This window comes from Clarias gariepinus, chromosome 21 (genome assembly GCF_024256425.1).
Source record: "Clarias gariepinus isolate MV-2021 ecotype Netherlands chromosome 21, CGAR_prim_01v2, whole genome shotgun sequence".
Lineage (NCBI taxonomy): Eukaryota > Metazoa > Chordata > Actinopteri > Siluriformes > Clariidae > Clarias > Clarias gariepinus.
The window spans coordinates 15,023,747-15,040,726 of record NC_071120.1 but is presented as its reverse complement, the minus strand read 5'-3'; the positions used below and the strand labels follow the sequence as shown (position 1 = coordinate 15,040,726).

The 16,980-nt window shown below is 39.1% G+C and overlaps 1 protein-coding gene across 1 annotated transcript; it reads right to left on the bottom strand.

Moving 5' to 3' along the window:
• Nucleotides 1-1,133: 1,133 nt before the first annotated feature.
• Nucleotides 1,134-16,980, bottom strand: ubac1 (UBA domain containing 1). The gene is made up of 10 exons (XM_053481341.1): nt 16,588-16,980; nt 15,168-15,288; nt 14,946-15,019; nt 14,711-14,818; nt 13,286-13,388; nt 13,070-13,178; nt 12,600-12,873; nt 12,341-12,427; nt 10,368-10,506; nt 1,134-1,570 (listed from the first exon to the last, which is right to left on the bottom strand). The coding sequence occupies exons 1-10, from the start codon at nt 16,723-16,725 to the stop codon at nt 1,455-1,457; spliced, it is 1,269 nt and encodes a 422-aa protein (XP_053337316.1). The 5' UTR covers nt 16,726-16,980; the 3' UTR covers nt 1,134-1,454.

The following is a 16,980-nucleotide window of genomic DNA, read 5'->3' as shown; positions in this document are numbered from 1 at the left end:
TGAGCAGCAGGAAACAAATAGAGCGGATCCAATTTATGAAAGTCGGTTGGGTCAATAAACACAAGTGTAAATGAAATGCTCATCTTCGCACCTAGACCTGAACATTTGCGATTCAAACTAAACAGGAACGGGATGAAAAACCAAACGTGTACCCTGTTCCGAGTGAAGAGGCAACGCCCATACATACCACATTGTATGATCTGAAATATAAAAGAAACGTGATCCATTACGAGGAGGAATCTGGGATGAAAAGGGCAATTGCATGATCTGTGATATTAATGCTGCTGCAAAGTTATCTCCGAACAAGTGAGTGAAAAGTCAGAAACTTTTCACAGTGCAGCTTTCCTTAATTTGCATATTAGATATTAGATTTTTTTTTGTCTATTTAAATTAAACTAATGCAGATGTACTATGGAACTCACGACTACTGAAGAAAAAAAGATCCTGAAAAAGCACCAGCTACAGGTTATGTGGTTTACCAGAAAAAAGAAAAAACATGACCTTGAATATTGTACCTTTCAACTTGAAACAAAGATATACCTTTGAAAATAATCCAAGGTACACGAAATGTCCAAGTTTGAAGGAAATAATACATGCACCTTTCTTAAGCTACAAAAGATGAACCCGTGTTGACGGCATCACCTCAATAGAAAAAAACAAAAACAAAGTATTACCATTATTTCCTGACAGTGTACTTACACGGACCTGAAAAGAGATTAGTCGCATTATTTCTGTCGGCACAATGGGATTGTACAGTGTTTCTGAAGCTGTCCGATACCGCAGCTCGTATAGACTTCCGAATGGAATATGACACATTTTTTTTGTTCTCACTCGTGTTACAGCAGAAAACAGTGCCAGCAACTTTAGTTGCACATATAGTACTCTAAATCGAAGTAATGTTCTTATACTGTATACGATAGTCAGCTGGAAACATGTTTTCTGATCAAATGCAACCATACGAAGAGACTAAGAAAAACACCTGCTTAGAAACATCTTTCAAGTGTTTCATGAAGTGTAAACGTTTTTTTTTTCTTTTCTCTGGATGCCTTTATGTTTACTAACATCATGGAGAAAGTATCTAAAATAAAATATGTACTTAGTATAATTAAAAACACCTCAAAAATTGTAAAAAAGAAAATAAGGGGAAAAAAAGAAAAGTTAAACTAGCATTTATCAGTTGTTAAGTTACTGTTTTCCTTTTTTACAAGTGTTCTGTCAATTATAAATAGATATATTTATTTGTATAAGATTCACAACTGAAAAAAATCCCATCCGGTTGTTATTATTATTATTATTACATTCATTGCTCGTTGTAATTCTACAACATAAAATCATACACAGCCAGCCACACAGCGCGCGCACACTCACCCACGCAGTCACTCATAGTCACACACGCTTCCCTTATTAGTGAATAAGCCTGTCCGGGTGCAGAAGCTCCGGAGAGAAGATGTGTTTCATGTGCGGTTGAGTGTCTGGAAGATTCTGGATATCTGGAGCATGACAGGGCCAGTCTCAGGGTCGTTCATCCACTGTGTGCTGTTCAGTGGATTCTCTAGCATGTCCTCGAACGCTGCAGGATTAAAACGCAACACGCCACCAGGATTAAAACAACACCGTTAAAAACAACCACTAGGCAACATCAGTAAAAGTCATATCTGGCAAACAAGTAGTGGATTTTGAGAAACCGCTTTTCTGTACTGCTCTTTAGCAAAATCAGTCACATTGCAAAGGGGAGCTGAACAGACATGCAATAATGCAGTATACTAAGAAGACAGGTCACCTCAAGACAGCACATGACCACCATGGACGCTGACTAACACTTGGCATGGTTTTATCAAAATGAATAGAAATACCAACAAAACCTTGTGTTGGTAATTTATTGTGGGTCAATACAAATTTATGCAAAACATTACAAACTCAAGCATACAGTGGTGGCAAAAAGTATAAGTGAAAGTTAGTGTTGTTTAATGAGAAAACAAGATAATATGTACAATTTGTTACTGTTCTTTCATGCAATGAAATGGCTGTACAACATCCATGTTTAGTATGAAGTACAGAAATTCACCAGAGTACATTATTTTACTAGATTCATTTCACAGTTTACTTGCAGAGGCAAACACCCCGGCTTTAGAAAGTGAAAGTCCTGGAACACATGAAAATGGCTGTAATTCCTTAATTTAATGTCACAGTTTTGTCAAAGCCCTTAAATTTAAGCTGAAAGTTTTCACCCAAATCTAGTGAGTGTTTTATTAAAAATTCAACATGTTAGTGTACAGATGATAAATGTAAAAAATAAAAAAAAACTTTATCTTTGTTCTAAATTTTTATGAACATTATTGTAATTCAGCTGACAAAAAAAATACAATCATTTTTCAAAAGAGAGATACAGTACTGTGTAAAATTCTTGAGCCCCGCATTTTTCTATAATAAATGAAATGATGTAGATTAAATGAAAGAAATAAAAACAAATGTTTTAAAGTGACAGGCTGCAAAGTCCCAAAACAATTAACAATTTAAAAACTGGTTCTTTAAGTAACCACCTCAGCAGCAACCTCATTTCCCCTCTCGTCTGTTCCAACCACTTAGTATTCAGCATCAACCAGTACACTAATCACAGGCCTGATCATCTGTCATCATCTGCACCTGTTTGTTAATGGTCCATGCTTTAAACTACATGCGCCAACAGAGCCAACCACTAAGCCACCATGCCGTCTTGGGGCTGATCACTGATCACAGAAATCAGAATCAGCCGAACTGATCTCTGATTCACACAGGTGTGTGGGGATTTTGGGGCTCCTGCATTTAAAGGGTTCCATTTATTGTGTAGTACTTTTTATTAATGTACTATTTAACGGGATGTTTAGTACATCTAACCAGTTTGTCATGCATGTCTTTATTCCAACATTGCACGTTATTAATACATGTTAATCCAAGTTATTTAAAATTAAACCAATTTTTCTTTTGGTAAATAGCTCTTACCAACACCAAAGTGTTTATCTAAAAATGCGTCTCTCCTGCTATACTCACTTGCCACAACATAAAGCACATAAAACAAGGCCTGCATCAATAAATTACGAATGGAAACTCTCATTTATAAATGAACATCATTCACTTTGTAATCGGCCAATCATGGCTACTCATTAGTAACCAGCTAGGGCAGGCATTTCAGCGAAGGCAGGCATTTAAGAGAAAATCTTTTGGAAGAAAGTCTTTCCCTCTAAACATGCAGAATGTGATCAGTAATGCTGAATAGTCGCTCAACGTCAACCTGCATGCATGAAGTGGTAAGGTAAACACAAGCTGCCTTTTCATTTATCACTTATTTTTGTTATTTTTGTTACAACAATAATTAGCCTTACTTACTCTTTGAAGAGAAAGGTTCAAACTTTTTGAAAGCTCCTGCTATAGGTGGTTGAGTGAGAGACGACTTACAAGAATTAGCTGCTGTCTTTGTGGATAACTCTTTATACTCAAATTATTCACGCTGCGTTGTTCTAAAGAGGCGAATAGGGTTTGTTGTGTTAAAGCCTTTGGCAGACATACCCACACATGGTTTGCTATAGAAAAAAAAAATGCATATTGCAAATTTGACCTTTTTTTAATGAACTTGGAAATATTCCTAGACTGGCAACAACATGTTGATGTGACTGTCAACTTGTGTTTTTTTTGTGCCATCACAACAGTACTGGTTTATGTGATCATCCAGTTAAAAGACAACCGATCTGAAAAAGTTAAGTGATTATAGGCCGATTAATGTGCTCTTGGATAAAACTGGCCAGGTTCACGGACTGGACTTAAAATAAAATACAAAGGACTTCCGGTTAGCAGCCACATGGAGTAGACGTGTAAGTTAGGTGCTCCGACAATTTTACATTCCTTCACTCCCTTATTCGTTTCTAAATGCTAAACTAAATCTTTAGGATACAATAACTTTGTACTCTTCCCCACGGTTACATACTTTTCACATTTAAAATGGCTACAAGGAGTGTTAAGGCCGGGAAAAAAGACGACACTGTGACCCCTCTAACAGTCGAGGCCATCTCTGCGCTGTTAGATAAACAACGTGAAGCGTTAGTGGCTGAATTTAAATCTTCGTTAAGTTTACTGGAAAGTAAACTGGACCAAATTCAATCCCAAGTAGAGGACCATGGACAGCGCTTACCTTCGTTAGAACTCGCTACAGATGACCTGAGCCAGCGTGTGACCGAGTTAGAGAACATCTGCTCCGGACTTCGGGAAAACAACACTAAGTTAACGGCCAAAGTCGTAGACCTAGAAGGCCGGAGCAGGAGACAGAACCTGCGTGTCCTGGGTCTTCCGGAGGGTACTGAGAGTGGACTCCCTACCGAGTTTTTCTCGAAGTTTCTGTGCGAGGTGTTTGGAAGTGAAACGCTCCCATCCCCGCCTGAGATTGACAGAGCCCACCGCATACCTGCATCCAAACCCGCTTCAGGTCAGCGACCTCGGCCGGTCATTCTCCGTGTGCACCGGTACCAGGTTAAAGACCTTCTGGTTCGGGAGGCTCGGCGGAGAGGGAAGCTGGAATACCGCGGTCAGCAGGTTCGTATCGTGGAAGACTACGCTCCCGAAGTTTTAAGCCAGCGAGCCGAGTATAGAGACGTTATGTCTGAGTTATACAACCGTGGACTCCGGCCTTCTCTCCTGTATCCAGCACGGCTCCGGATCACTCTCTCTACCGGACAGAAGAAGTGGCTTCGCTCGGTAGAAGAGGCGCAGAAACACATAGACAGTCTGCCGAAAACTACCTAGTGCACTATAGTTTTATTTCTTTTTAATACTACAATTCTCAGGAAAGTACCCTTTTTAACTTTAAATCCAGCCATTTTTACGTTTTTTCCTGGTAAGAGTATTGTGTTAAACACGTGTAGTTGTTGTTGGTTTTCTATTATTATTTTCTCTATTTCTAGTCACGTGTAATTTACATGTCTGTTTATTTTTTTAGAGTTACAATGTGACGTGGGGGGAGGGGGGTTGTTTTGTGTTTTTCTCTTATTGAGAGATTTCAGTATTGGAGTGGGGAAATGTTTTATTTATATATTTAATTCTTAGTTTTTGTAAACTGTGTCGGAGCAGAAGATGGTGTGGTTAGCGGCAGGAAGATTGGTTAGGTGGAAAATGGAAGGATGGAAGAGCTTGCTGCTTTGTTTCCTAGCAGCTATCTTTGTTTGTTTGGGGGTAGTGGGGTGTGTGGGGGAGGGGTGTGTGGGGCAGGGGTGGGGGTTCTCCAAAGCCAGTATTGTGTTAGTTCAGTATACACGGTGTATCTTTGATAGGTTGCTCTGTGTTTTACACTTCTGTTTTAGGACTGACGCTGGGCATTTCATTATTATTTATGTTTATCTATGTGCATCTCCTCTCAGGGAGAATGAATAGTTCTTTAAACTTTGTGAGCTGGAATGTTAAGGGTTTAAACCATCCGGTCAAAAGAAGGAAGGTGCTCTCACACCTTAAACAACTTAACACTGCCATCGCATTTTTACAAGAAACTCACATTCGCAGTTCCGATAATTCTCGTCTTATGTCGCGTTGGGGAGGGCAGCACTACCACTCGACCTTTCAGGCCAAAGCTAGGGGTGTCTCAATTCTCATTAATCCAAACATTTCTTTTGAGCAGCATAATATTATTGCAGATATACATGGTCGTTATATCATTGTTTCAGGGAAGTTATTTAATACTAATGTAGTGTTGGCTAATTTATATGCCCCTAATTACGATGACGTTTCCTTCTTTGAACATTTCTTCTCTGTTCTACCAGATCTGAGCTCATACTCTCTCATATTAGGGGGAGATTTTAACTGCTGTTTAGATCCATCACTTGACAGGTCATCTCCCAATCCTATACCTCTGAGTAAATCCGCCATGCTACTTCAGTCCTATCTTTGCAGTTTTGGTATCTCTGACATATGGCGCTTCCTTAATCCAAAAAAGAGAGAATACTCCTTTTTCTCACATGTTCACCATACTTTCTCCAGAATTGATTATTTCTTTTTAGATAATCAACTGATCCCCATGGTTAGCTCCTGCGCTTATCAGAGCATTGTGATATCGGATCATGCACCAGTTGTTATGTCTATAAAGCTCCCCAATCTTCCTCAAATTAATAAACATTGGCGCTTTAATTCTTCATTATTGATAGAGAATGATTTTAAAAAATTTATGGAAGACCAGATAGTTTTTTACTTGAACACAAATGAAACACCTGAAGTGTCATGTTTAACTGTTTGGGATGCTCTAAAAGCCTACCTCAGGGGACAGATAATTTCGTATACTGCAAATATGAAAAGGAAGGCATATAAAGAACGAAAAGATTTGACCAACCAAATTAAAGAAATCGATCAGCAGTATGCTCTATTTAAAAACCCTGATCTGTATAAAAAACGCATAGAATTGCAAACTAATTTTGAACTCATCTCGACGCATGTAATCGAATGCCAATTATTAAAGAGTAGGAGCCAATTTTACATTCATGGTGATAAATCTGGGAAACTTTTAGCTAATCAGTTAAGAGGTTTTAGAGCACAACAACACATTACAAAAATTCAGATGGAGGATGGTACCATTACTACCGACCATTCTAAAATTAATGATGCATTCAAGAATTTTTATTCTCGATTATATACTTCTGAGTTTCCAAAGGACTGTAATTCACTTGAGAATTTCTTGAATCAACTAGATATCCCAACACTGTCCCCTGATTTTAGATTAAGATTAGAAGAGCCCATATCACAAGAGGAGATTAGTTCCGCTATCTCATCATTGCAATCTGGTAAGTCCCCGGGTCCTGATGGCTTCCCTGTAGAGTTTTTTAAATCTTTCTCCTCATACCTTGCACCACAACTAGCTTTGGTTCTTTCTGAATCTTTTAAGCAAGGTAAGATGCCTGCGTCATTTAATGAGGCTCGCATCACTCTTATAGCAAAGAGAGATAAAGACCCAACAGAGTGCTCTTCATATAGACCAATCTCTCTTCTCAACGTGGATGTTAAAATCCTTGCTAAAGTCTTGGCTCGAAGATTAGAGATTGTTTTACCCTCTATTATATCTGAGGACCAGACCGGTTTCGTCAAAAATCGCTTTTCTTACTCTAACATTCGACGTCTTATGGATGTCCTGTACACACCATCAGAGGGGATCCCTGAGTGTGTCCTTTCTTTAGATGCTGAAAAGGCTTTTGATCGTGTGGAATGGGAGTATTTATTTAGGGCTTTAGAAAAATTTAATTTTGGTCCAAGTTTTATTACTTGGGTTAAATTATTATATTCAAACCCTACTGCCTCAGTTCTGACAAATGCTCAGCAGTCCCAACCTTTCAGCCTTCAGCGGGGAACTCGTCAGGGGTGTCCTCTTAGCCCATTGCTCTTTAACCTTGCCATTGAGCCACTAGCAATTGCATTCCGCAGTTGTAGGGATATATCTGGGATTTGGAGGCAGGGAGAAGAACATAAAGTTTCCCTTTATGCAGATGATCTTCTACTTTTTATATCAAATCCAATCTCCTCCCTTCCACCTGTGCTGTCATTGCTTAGTGAATTTAGCTACTTTTCAGGGTATAAATTGAATTTGCACAAAAGTGAACTTTTTCTGCTTAATAATACAGCAGTAACAACTGGTATGTACAATTTTCCATTCAAGATAGTGAAAAATCAGTTTACCTATCTCGGTATTACAATCACAAGGAAACATAAACACCTTTTTAAAGAAAATTTTACTAGGTTGTTAACCCAAACTAAAAAGGACTTGGAAAAATGGTCACCACTGTCCATGTCCCTGGTGGGCCGCATTAATGCCATTAAAATGAGTATTCTTCCTAAATTTTTATATCTCTTTCAGTCTGTACCTGTTTTCATTCCCAAATCTTACTTTGGTGCTTTAGACTCAATTATATCCTCTTACCTTTGGAAAGGTAAACATCCACGATTAAATAAGTCCCTACTTCAAAGATCTAAAAGAGATGGTGGCATGGCTCTGCCTAATTTTCGCTTTTACTACTGGGCAGCAAACATTCGATCTGTCATCTTTTGGGCATATTTTCATAACCAACCTAATCGGCCTGCCTGGGTGGAAATGGAGATAAAGTCTGTCAAAAATCTCTCTGTCTCTGCACTCCTTGGATCTGCACTCCCCATCCCCTCAATAAAATTAATCAATAACTCAGTTGTTAGGCACACCTTGAGAGTATGGGCTCAGTTCAGAAAGCACTGCGGTCTTCTGGGCTTCTCTCTGTCCAGTCCTATTGTCTCTAACCATCTCTTCCAACCCTCCTTACATGACTCAGTGTTTCAGGAATGGTACAACAAGGGTATCAAGCTTTGCAAAGATCTGTTTGTTGACCATAAGTTTGCATCGTTTGAGCAGCTTTCTGAAAGGTTTAACCTACCCAATTCAAACTTTTTCAGATACCTGCAAGTAAGACACTTCATTCGCTCTTTAATACCGAACTTCCCTGAAGCTCCTGCTGCAAATATTATAGATAATCTCCTATGTTTGTCCCCGCTGCGTAAAGGCCTAATATCCACTATTTATGGTGGATTGATGGGTTTGAGTTACACCCCTTTAAGTAAAATTAAAACTGCTTGGGAGAAAGATTTAAATCTCTCGCTGTCAGATGATACTTGGAATTCAATTCTTAAACTTGTCAATTCAACTTCCTTATGTGCCCGCCACTCTTTATTACAGTTTAAGGTTGTACACAGGGCTCATTTCTCCAAACTTAAACTTTCCCGTTTTTACCCAGACATTGATCCTTGTTGTGAGAAATGTAAAAGTGGAGAGGCGTCTCTTATTCATATGTACTGGACATGCCCGAATTTGGAAAAATTCTGGAGGGATGTTTTTAAAACCTTGTCGTACATATTGAAATGTAACCTTGAACCAGATCCTCTGATCGCTCTCTTTGGTGTCACTGGAGAGGAAGACAAGCGTTTAACTCCAGCTAAACAGCGTTTGTTATCTTTTGCGACACTCCTGGCCAGGCGTTCTCTTTTATTCAAATGGAAGGATGCCACTTCACCCACTCACGCCCAGTGGCTAAGAGATATTATGTCTTGTCTGTCCCTGGAGAAGATCCACTACTCAATCCATTATCCAGACTTAAAATTCCAACAGGTGTGGGGGCCCTTCCTTCGCTTTTTTCATATACATCTATAGTTTGATTCCTTTTCTATTTAATCGTTTGTTTGTTTGTTCTCTTTTCTCTTTTTGTTGTTGTACACAAAACTAAAAGACTTCCAGCTCCAGGTTCTTTTTTCTTTTTTTAGTTTCTCTCCTTTGTTGTGCCTGGCGTCTAGCCTTTCCTTGTACTTTTAAAGGTGGCTTGGAGCTTGGGTGGGGTGGGGTGGGTGTTATAGGGATTTATAAGGAGGTTTTTAACATTACATGTCTACCCTGTAATATCCCTGTTATAAAATCAATAAAAATATTGTTGAAAAAAATAAAATAAAATAAAAGACAAAAATTTGTCAAAAAAAGAGCGAAAGGCGAGAGTGTGTGTGTGTGTGTGTGTGTGTGTGTGTGTGTGTGTGTGCACGCCTGTGTGTGTTTGTGTTTGTATGTGTATATGTGTGTGTGTGTTTGTGTGTGGAAAGCCCAGAGGAGGAGGGAGTGGGATGGGGGTTTTAAAGGTGAGAGTGTGTGTGTGTGTTGGTGTGGAACTCTCTCGCCTTTACAGCACGCCCACCACCCCCTCCTCCACTTGGCTTTCCAAACACACACACACACACACACACACACTCTCTCTCTCTCTGCCTTACACAGAAACTCTGCTCTGTCGCAATTCTTTACAAAGGTAAAGTGCAACACGACAGGCTGATACAAAGAGAAAAAAATGGATCTTTACCCTCTAATGAGACTTGCTCTTGCTTTACACGCGCACTGTACAAACACGCTTGCAAACAAAATATGTTTTACACACACACACGGTCACAGTGTTGAAGCAAACAGTACACGAGTGCACGGATGTCGGTTATACCAGTAAGAGACGAGCACTAAAACCCAGCAGGGAAGACGATTACCTACAATATTGCAGTGCAAGAGAGAGAAAAACTGTTGGTTCAGTTGTGATCATGTGATCACAAGATCATGATCATGTGATGTGAACAAGAAGCGTATGCGTGATAACCAAGACAATGCTCGTTTTTCAAGTCAAAATTTATAAAAAATCTTGCAGAACACTCAGAAACCGCGTTACTCATAATCCGAGGTTCCACTGTACAAGAAAGTCTGTTTGCGCAAAAAAAAAGTTAAAATAATAAAATACCAACTATTTATTTGCCAGTTTAAAAAAGGAAATTGTGCGTGAGACCTATAGGAGCTTTAACATGCAAAAGTTTTAACATGCAAGACTTACCTAGAAGTGTTTTTGGGTTTGTGAGGCCGAGCTGGACCACAGGATTCTCCAGTATGGCTTGAAACAGAGGGCTGTTCGTGTCGATGCCCTTATCGAGATCCTCGGGTGAAGGCTTTCTGTCACCGAGCAACCACTCACACTGCATAAAAGCAGCCAAAGGGTGAAAAGCAGAAAGATGTGTTTTAATATATTCATAAATTAGTATCTCTATAGATAAAATGTATGTTTTTTTAGTGTACCTACAGAAGGACTGTTTCCAGTGCTAGAAAACTCTATTAATCTCAATGAGCACATACAGATCTATTCATTAATAAAAATAAATTAAAAAAATCGGTATACTAAATAGTTAGACGAAATTTGTGAACCTCAACCTCAGGCTCAACAAGATCTCATACTGATACGCTATTCCAGTGTGCAGTGTGAGATACAGCAAATCCTCAAATTACAAACGTTCCATTTCGGAAGCACGTTCGTAAGTCGAATTCATTCATAAGTCTGACAAAGTGAGTCCTACACCCATTTCTCACCTACCTTTGTAAGCGGCTTCGTGCGGTGGCAATTTAGAGCACGTTTTTGCATTTTTGCAGTAGTGATTACATTTCCAATCTTTCCACGCTAAAAACTAAAAATGTTTAATTGTTTTAATTGGCGGAACATCGGGTGAGGGGAATTCTGGTGGTGCAGTGGGGATAGCTGACCTCATTTAAAGGCAGCCCCAGGAAGACAAGGCTACATTTTGTCCTAGCTGTTTTGGGCTGTGAACTGTGAACTTGGAACTGTGTCTCATTGAGGATTACAGAAATTGGGCTTACAGTATTCACCATTAGGACAGCTTTACAGGTCAGCATACACCTGAGCTATTTCCGCAATTTACGAATATTCGTAGATCCACGGCCCCGTCCAATTCTTGATTTGCATGTTCCTAAGTCGTGGACTAACTGCACTGACTTTACAGCAAATTATACTGCTGTGGGTATTAATCACCAAAACTACAGTAATACAAAAGAATGCATAGTATGGTCAGGAAACATTTGTGATTTGAGGTGCACACATTGCAAGCAAATTCTACTGGGATCACTAATAATTTTTTGCAAATCAAGCATGAGGTTGTCCGAGCTTCTTTGAACAGGAACATTTGGAACAGTGTGTTTAAATAGCATTTAGACAGCTTTAAACAAGTACGCAAGTATTTACTTTCAACCTCAGAAAGGGAGTTAAAGAAATAGAAAATGTAGATTGTAGAAGCTGACTACAATTTCTCCCATTTGCTGTCAACCAATAAAACAATATAATATAAAGACAATGAAACATTTTAAAGAGACTAAGAGAAAGAAATATTAAGTTAGGTGTCTTAGTGGTAGGCTACTGTAAAACTCTGTCATGTTAATTGGAAGGCCCCAGTCCAATTCCCGGCCAATACTCAAACCCAGACATTCAATGCAGGGCATCCTCAGTTCGTGTCCAAGATAGAATGTGTCGAATGCCCAGAATTATGAAGGGCATCTGTTTTGAAACCTGTGCCAAGTTGTATGAGGATTGAATCGTACACATTGGCAATCAGCAATGGTGGGAGCAGGAGAAAAAACATGATGATGAAATATGATGGAAGAGAATCTAACAGTAGCCTAGTACACTATTACTTATTACTGCCATAATACTTCTGCAAGAATTAATCAACTATTGCGGAATAATGGCAATGATTTAGTAAATTCAGCTCACCCTCCTATAAAGAAACTACGCCCTAGCTGATCAAGCGCTCATCAGAAATGTTTTAATTTTATCCATTAAAAAAATTTGTCCTAGGACTACCATCAGAGAGCGGCATGTTGCCAATATCATGCAAGAAAATGGTCTCTGTATTTGGCAAACTCTGTCCCACATGCATAAATGGTGCTTAATTCCAGTTACGTTAGATGTGTCAGAGTTCAGTATTAACACGGCGTGCTTGCTATTAAACATCCTGAGTGACTTACAGCAGCATCCTGTTGATTGTTATTGACCCGGAGAGCGTCAATTACTTCCTTCTCATCAAACCCCATCTCCATCAGTGCAATCACTGCCTGTACATAAGACACAGTGGTAAAGAGATCAATCATTTCTAGATCTTGCCAACAGGAGCATAAAAAACAAAACAATTTAAAAGTCTGTGTACAGCCAAAGCATAAATGCAATTTCAAGAAAGGAAAAAGCCAAATTTTCACTAAACAACTGCTTGTGAAACACTGCACTAACCCGTGAGTCTGGTCTGAACTCTCGTTTCCTTCGAATCCTCTTAAAGATCTCGGTCAGCTCATCCTGCTTGGCCTCGTCCAAGCTGGCCTGAGAGGAGGCAGCGGCTGCTGCCTGAAGGCTCGGACCCATGGGAGATGGACTTACAGGTACAGGTGCAGGTGCAGCTGCTGCAGATGCAGCCGCTCCTTGAGCTTCCTGGCCTGGCAGAGGCGTGTCGACGGTGGGGTCGTCCACGTGCTCGATCAGCCATTCCATTGCCTGCGTCACGGACATGCTAAGAGAGAAGTGCCTGTGATTAGTGCACATGAACCAGATTATTCTGTATTAAATAAAATATGAATTACAGTTCAACCTTCGCACAACCTAGTCCGACTCGCAGTTTATATTCTTAAAACTACTTATGTTGCATAAGTAAGTTTAAATTAACCTTCGAATGAGATAAAGGACACACAGAGCGAGTGTTTGCTCACTGGTTAAGACGCAGTGCCTTGACAGCACGGTTCTCTGGGAAACCCATTTCAGTCAGCTGCTGCAGGGCATTCTCATCCACACGCTCCTCATCATCCTCATCCAACATCGCTAAAATTAAGAAAAATAACAGAGAGAATAATGGTAAACATTAATGGTTGAGAATGGCTGTAAAAAAAACAGGAAGCATTTGTGCCTGTATTATTTCATTCACGTACCATTGGCCTTTTTGAAAAGCTCAACAGCATCTGGATTCAAGGCAAGGAGTTTCTGGGCAACCTCAATTAGCGACACCAGAATTTTCCTTAGTTCTGTCTGGAACTGGAGAAAACAGCATACAAAACACATTCAAGTCCAACAAGTTGCATTTATTTAAATAAATCAATCTAATAACTGACACTGACATCAGTAAAAGCTGCATGATAATACTGTAGCTAAATGAGGCATGGTTTTCTTAATCACAATTATTCAGTCAGTTCAAATCAAGTTAATAAAATGTATTTATATAGCACATTAAAACCAACCACATGGTTAAACTACGTGCTTTACAATGTTAAAAAAGGTAATAAAAAAGAAATAATAAAAAAGAAATAAAACATTGATTAAAATCAAATAAAATAAGAAATAGAAATGTCACACAAAATTAGTATGATAAAACTGAAAAAAAAAAAAACCTAAAGACAAAAGCATATAAAACATAACTGTAAAATGAACATTTACTCTATTTTATTCGATTTTAAAAGAACATCTGATAAGAATACGTCATAACCAGTAGACACGTTAATTCACAGTATAAGCTTAAAAAAAAGTAAGATAATTTATAGTCTAAATAGTTTAATCAGTTATGATAGGTGTTCACGTCAAACTGGGACTTATGATAAAATTTTTAGTGAATTAAGACCTAAATCAGATTGTCATTTTTAAAAAACTTTAACAAAGGAGGGTGAGGACATTTAAAAGGATACAAACGTTTTAAAGAAGGTTGCACATCCATGAATAACTATCGCGGCTAAGGTGCTTACTGCACGAAGCCCACTGAAATTGTTCCTGCGAGCAATCAACAAGTGGAACGCCTGTCCCGCTTAAAAATCGACATATAACTTTTTGCAGATGCAGAGGAAACATTTGTCTGTGGGAACTGTACACACACAATCATTCAAAAACACCACAGGCACATTACAGAAACTCAGCTGGAAATTATTGCCACATTCCCCAGTACAGTCGTGACCTTGCACCAAGCCACTTTCTACATTTGGGTAATTAATGGAGTTCCTGAGAGGCCAGTGCTATAGATATGAGGCAGGCAGTCCGATCATGGCTCAGGCATACTGAAAAGACTTTCTATCTTATTTGTATCTAAGCACTAGTGAAATGCTGGAATAAGTTTATCAGTGAAGCAGGGGATGATGTGGAAAAATAAAGGTAGTTTTTTCTCTCATAACTGTGTTCCGTTATTCTGCACAATCAAAAGTCCCGGGTTGACTTCCCGCTGTTTTTCCTACAAATAAATAAATATATTCCTTCAAATAAATAAATATATGAATTAAAATAAAGCTGTTTGTTTGTTTTTTCACTTTGAAACAGAAGTTCAACTTTCAGCACCAGTTCCTGTCTAACAAATCTCCCCTGCTGTTCTTACTCACGTCTCTAATGTTGTGCTGCGTGACAGTGCGGTCAGAGTGACGAGTCGACAAATTTGCTGTGGCTTTGAGGATAGCATCTTTATCAGGAGCCTTGCTCTCCTGCTTCTTCTGTCAGAATAAAAAAAAAAAGAATGACAGACAATCATTTCTGAGTAAAATAGGATTTACAGGTTTGACTCAATTCACAATAAATAGCAGGATTTTTTTTGTGATGGTGCAAATCATGCATAGTTACTTTCTCTTCTGCAGATATCTCAGTCATTTTCGGATGTGGTAGTGGCGCTCTCTTCTTTATTAATAGTAAGCAGTCTAAAAAAGAAATCAAATAATATTAATAAAAAAAATAATAATTTAAGCTTTAAAGGGTTATGAGTAATATATTGTGATATACTGGAATATGTAGGCAGGGGTAATGGAAAGGAAAAAAGATGGTAAGTGTAAAAAATTATGCTGATACCTTTATCTTTAAGGTTTTCATCTGCAACAGTTTTGGTTTCAGTGAGAATCCTTTCTGTAGCTGCATGAATGAGTTTGTGGTGCGTGATGGTTTTGGGATCCTCAAGACTCCCCGGGGTGCACTGTCAATTAAAAAGATATATTAAACGACAGTAATTAAACAGTTTTTACATTATTACACTTTTTAAATTCTTGTCTTTATTAAAACAAAAAATATATATCTTTTTGAAACAACTATTTTATTTGACCACTTAGGACACACACCTATTTTCATTATATGACAAGGGGCGCTCAAATCAAATTCAGACTTCTGATTGTGCAGAATCGCAGAACTAAGTTAAAACTTCATTTATTTCTCTACGTAACTCATTGCTACATCAATGCACTTATCCAGCCGTCCATGAGTGTATGTACATTCCCCACAGACAGATTCGTCTCTTCTGCAAGTTGGCAACAAGTTATTGCCAATTTTCAAGGACCAGGTGTTCCACTCGCTGAACATTCACAGGAACGAGGGCAACGTGCTCCGAGCCACCTCTGTCGGGATTGTTATTCACAGATGTATGGCCTTTTTTTAAATGTTTGCACCATTCAAATCTTTTACTGAGGCTGAGAGTCTCATTACTGTACTGTGCTTGAAATCATCTGTAAATGTCAGTCGGTTTTTACGCCTTCATTTATCTCAGTTTCACAAAAAAATTTTAATTCAAGCCATTATATTTTGTCTCAAACTGTAAAACACACGCTTTCTTTTTTTTAAGCCAAAAAATAATAATAATAATTCTGACTAATCAGCATGCAGCGCACCCTATTGTAATCATCCCAGAAAAAAATTTTTTAAGTACACACATGAACATAATCAGTAAGAAATGTTCCTTTGCTACCAAAAAAAAATAAAAATAAACAGGTCCTTAAAATGCACTCATATCATAAGCAGACTTTGCATTACGCATTGGACCGAGTACAATTCTCATGCTGCCAATATAATAACAGAAATACACAGATCTCAGGGGACAGGGATCAGAGTGGATTATTATATTTAAAGGCATGTCACTGACAGGTTCATACTAGTGCCCTGGACATGAACACATTACAGTACTGTTATGATCACGACGAGTAACGCCGGTCCTGAACATTTTATTGGTTGATCAGTTGGAAAACCAGGACCTGGTTGGGATCTTGTGATAAATAAGTTGTAGTCTTAGTCTGTAGCAAAGGCAAGGGTACAGCTTGCTTAATTATAAATAGCACTGTGTCTACTCGCATACTTGCTAGAGTCTAAAAATACATTGCAATGACACTGGCAGATCTAGTGGGCCTTGCTGAAAGCTTTGGGATTCAGAGATGGATGTGAGCCAAGTGCACAGAACCAGCAGCACCTGACAGCTCGTCAGTTATCTCTCCATACATACAGTACGTACGTGCTTCAGGCATTTCTCCTTCAGCTTCTCGATAGTAGTGTCCTCCGTGACTTCCTCCAGCCACTCCGTGCCCTCCATGGTGCAGATGTGGATCTTCAACACGTTCCCTGCGAAGATCTTCTCCTCTTGCACGAACATGGCTGAGACCAGACTCTCCTGTCTAATGCGGCTAGCGCGCTAACTGTTTATTAGCTAGCTAGGCTACACTGACTCTCCTTCAGCCCACTACAGCCACACCAGCTCCGCGTAGTTATTGTTATCCGATCATTTTGCAGGCTGTAAAGTATATCCAGTCCTTCCTTAGCTCATTCCCTCAGCGGAACTTAATATCCCCGGCTCCCCCGAGCAGCTCCAGCTGAGAGCCGTTTTGTTTCCACCTGTGATACAGAGACA

Coding starts and splice junctions, on each gene's coding strand:
- ubac1 (XM_053481341.1), bottom strand. CDS start 16,725: ATGTTCGTGCAAGAGGAGAAGATCTTCGCAGGGAACGTGTTGAAGATC. Junction 12,874..13,069: donor AAGGCACTGCGTCTTAACCA/GTGAGCAAACAC, acceptor CTTCTCTCTTAG/CATGTCCGTGACGCAGGCAA. Junction 12,428..12,599: donor AGTTCAGACCAGACTCACGG/GTTAGTGCAGTG, acceptor TCTTATGTACAG/GCAGTGATTGCACTGATGGA.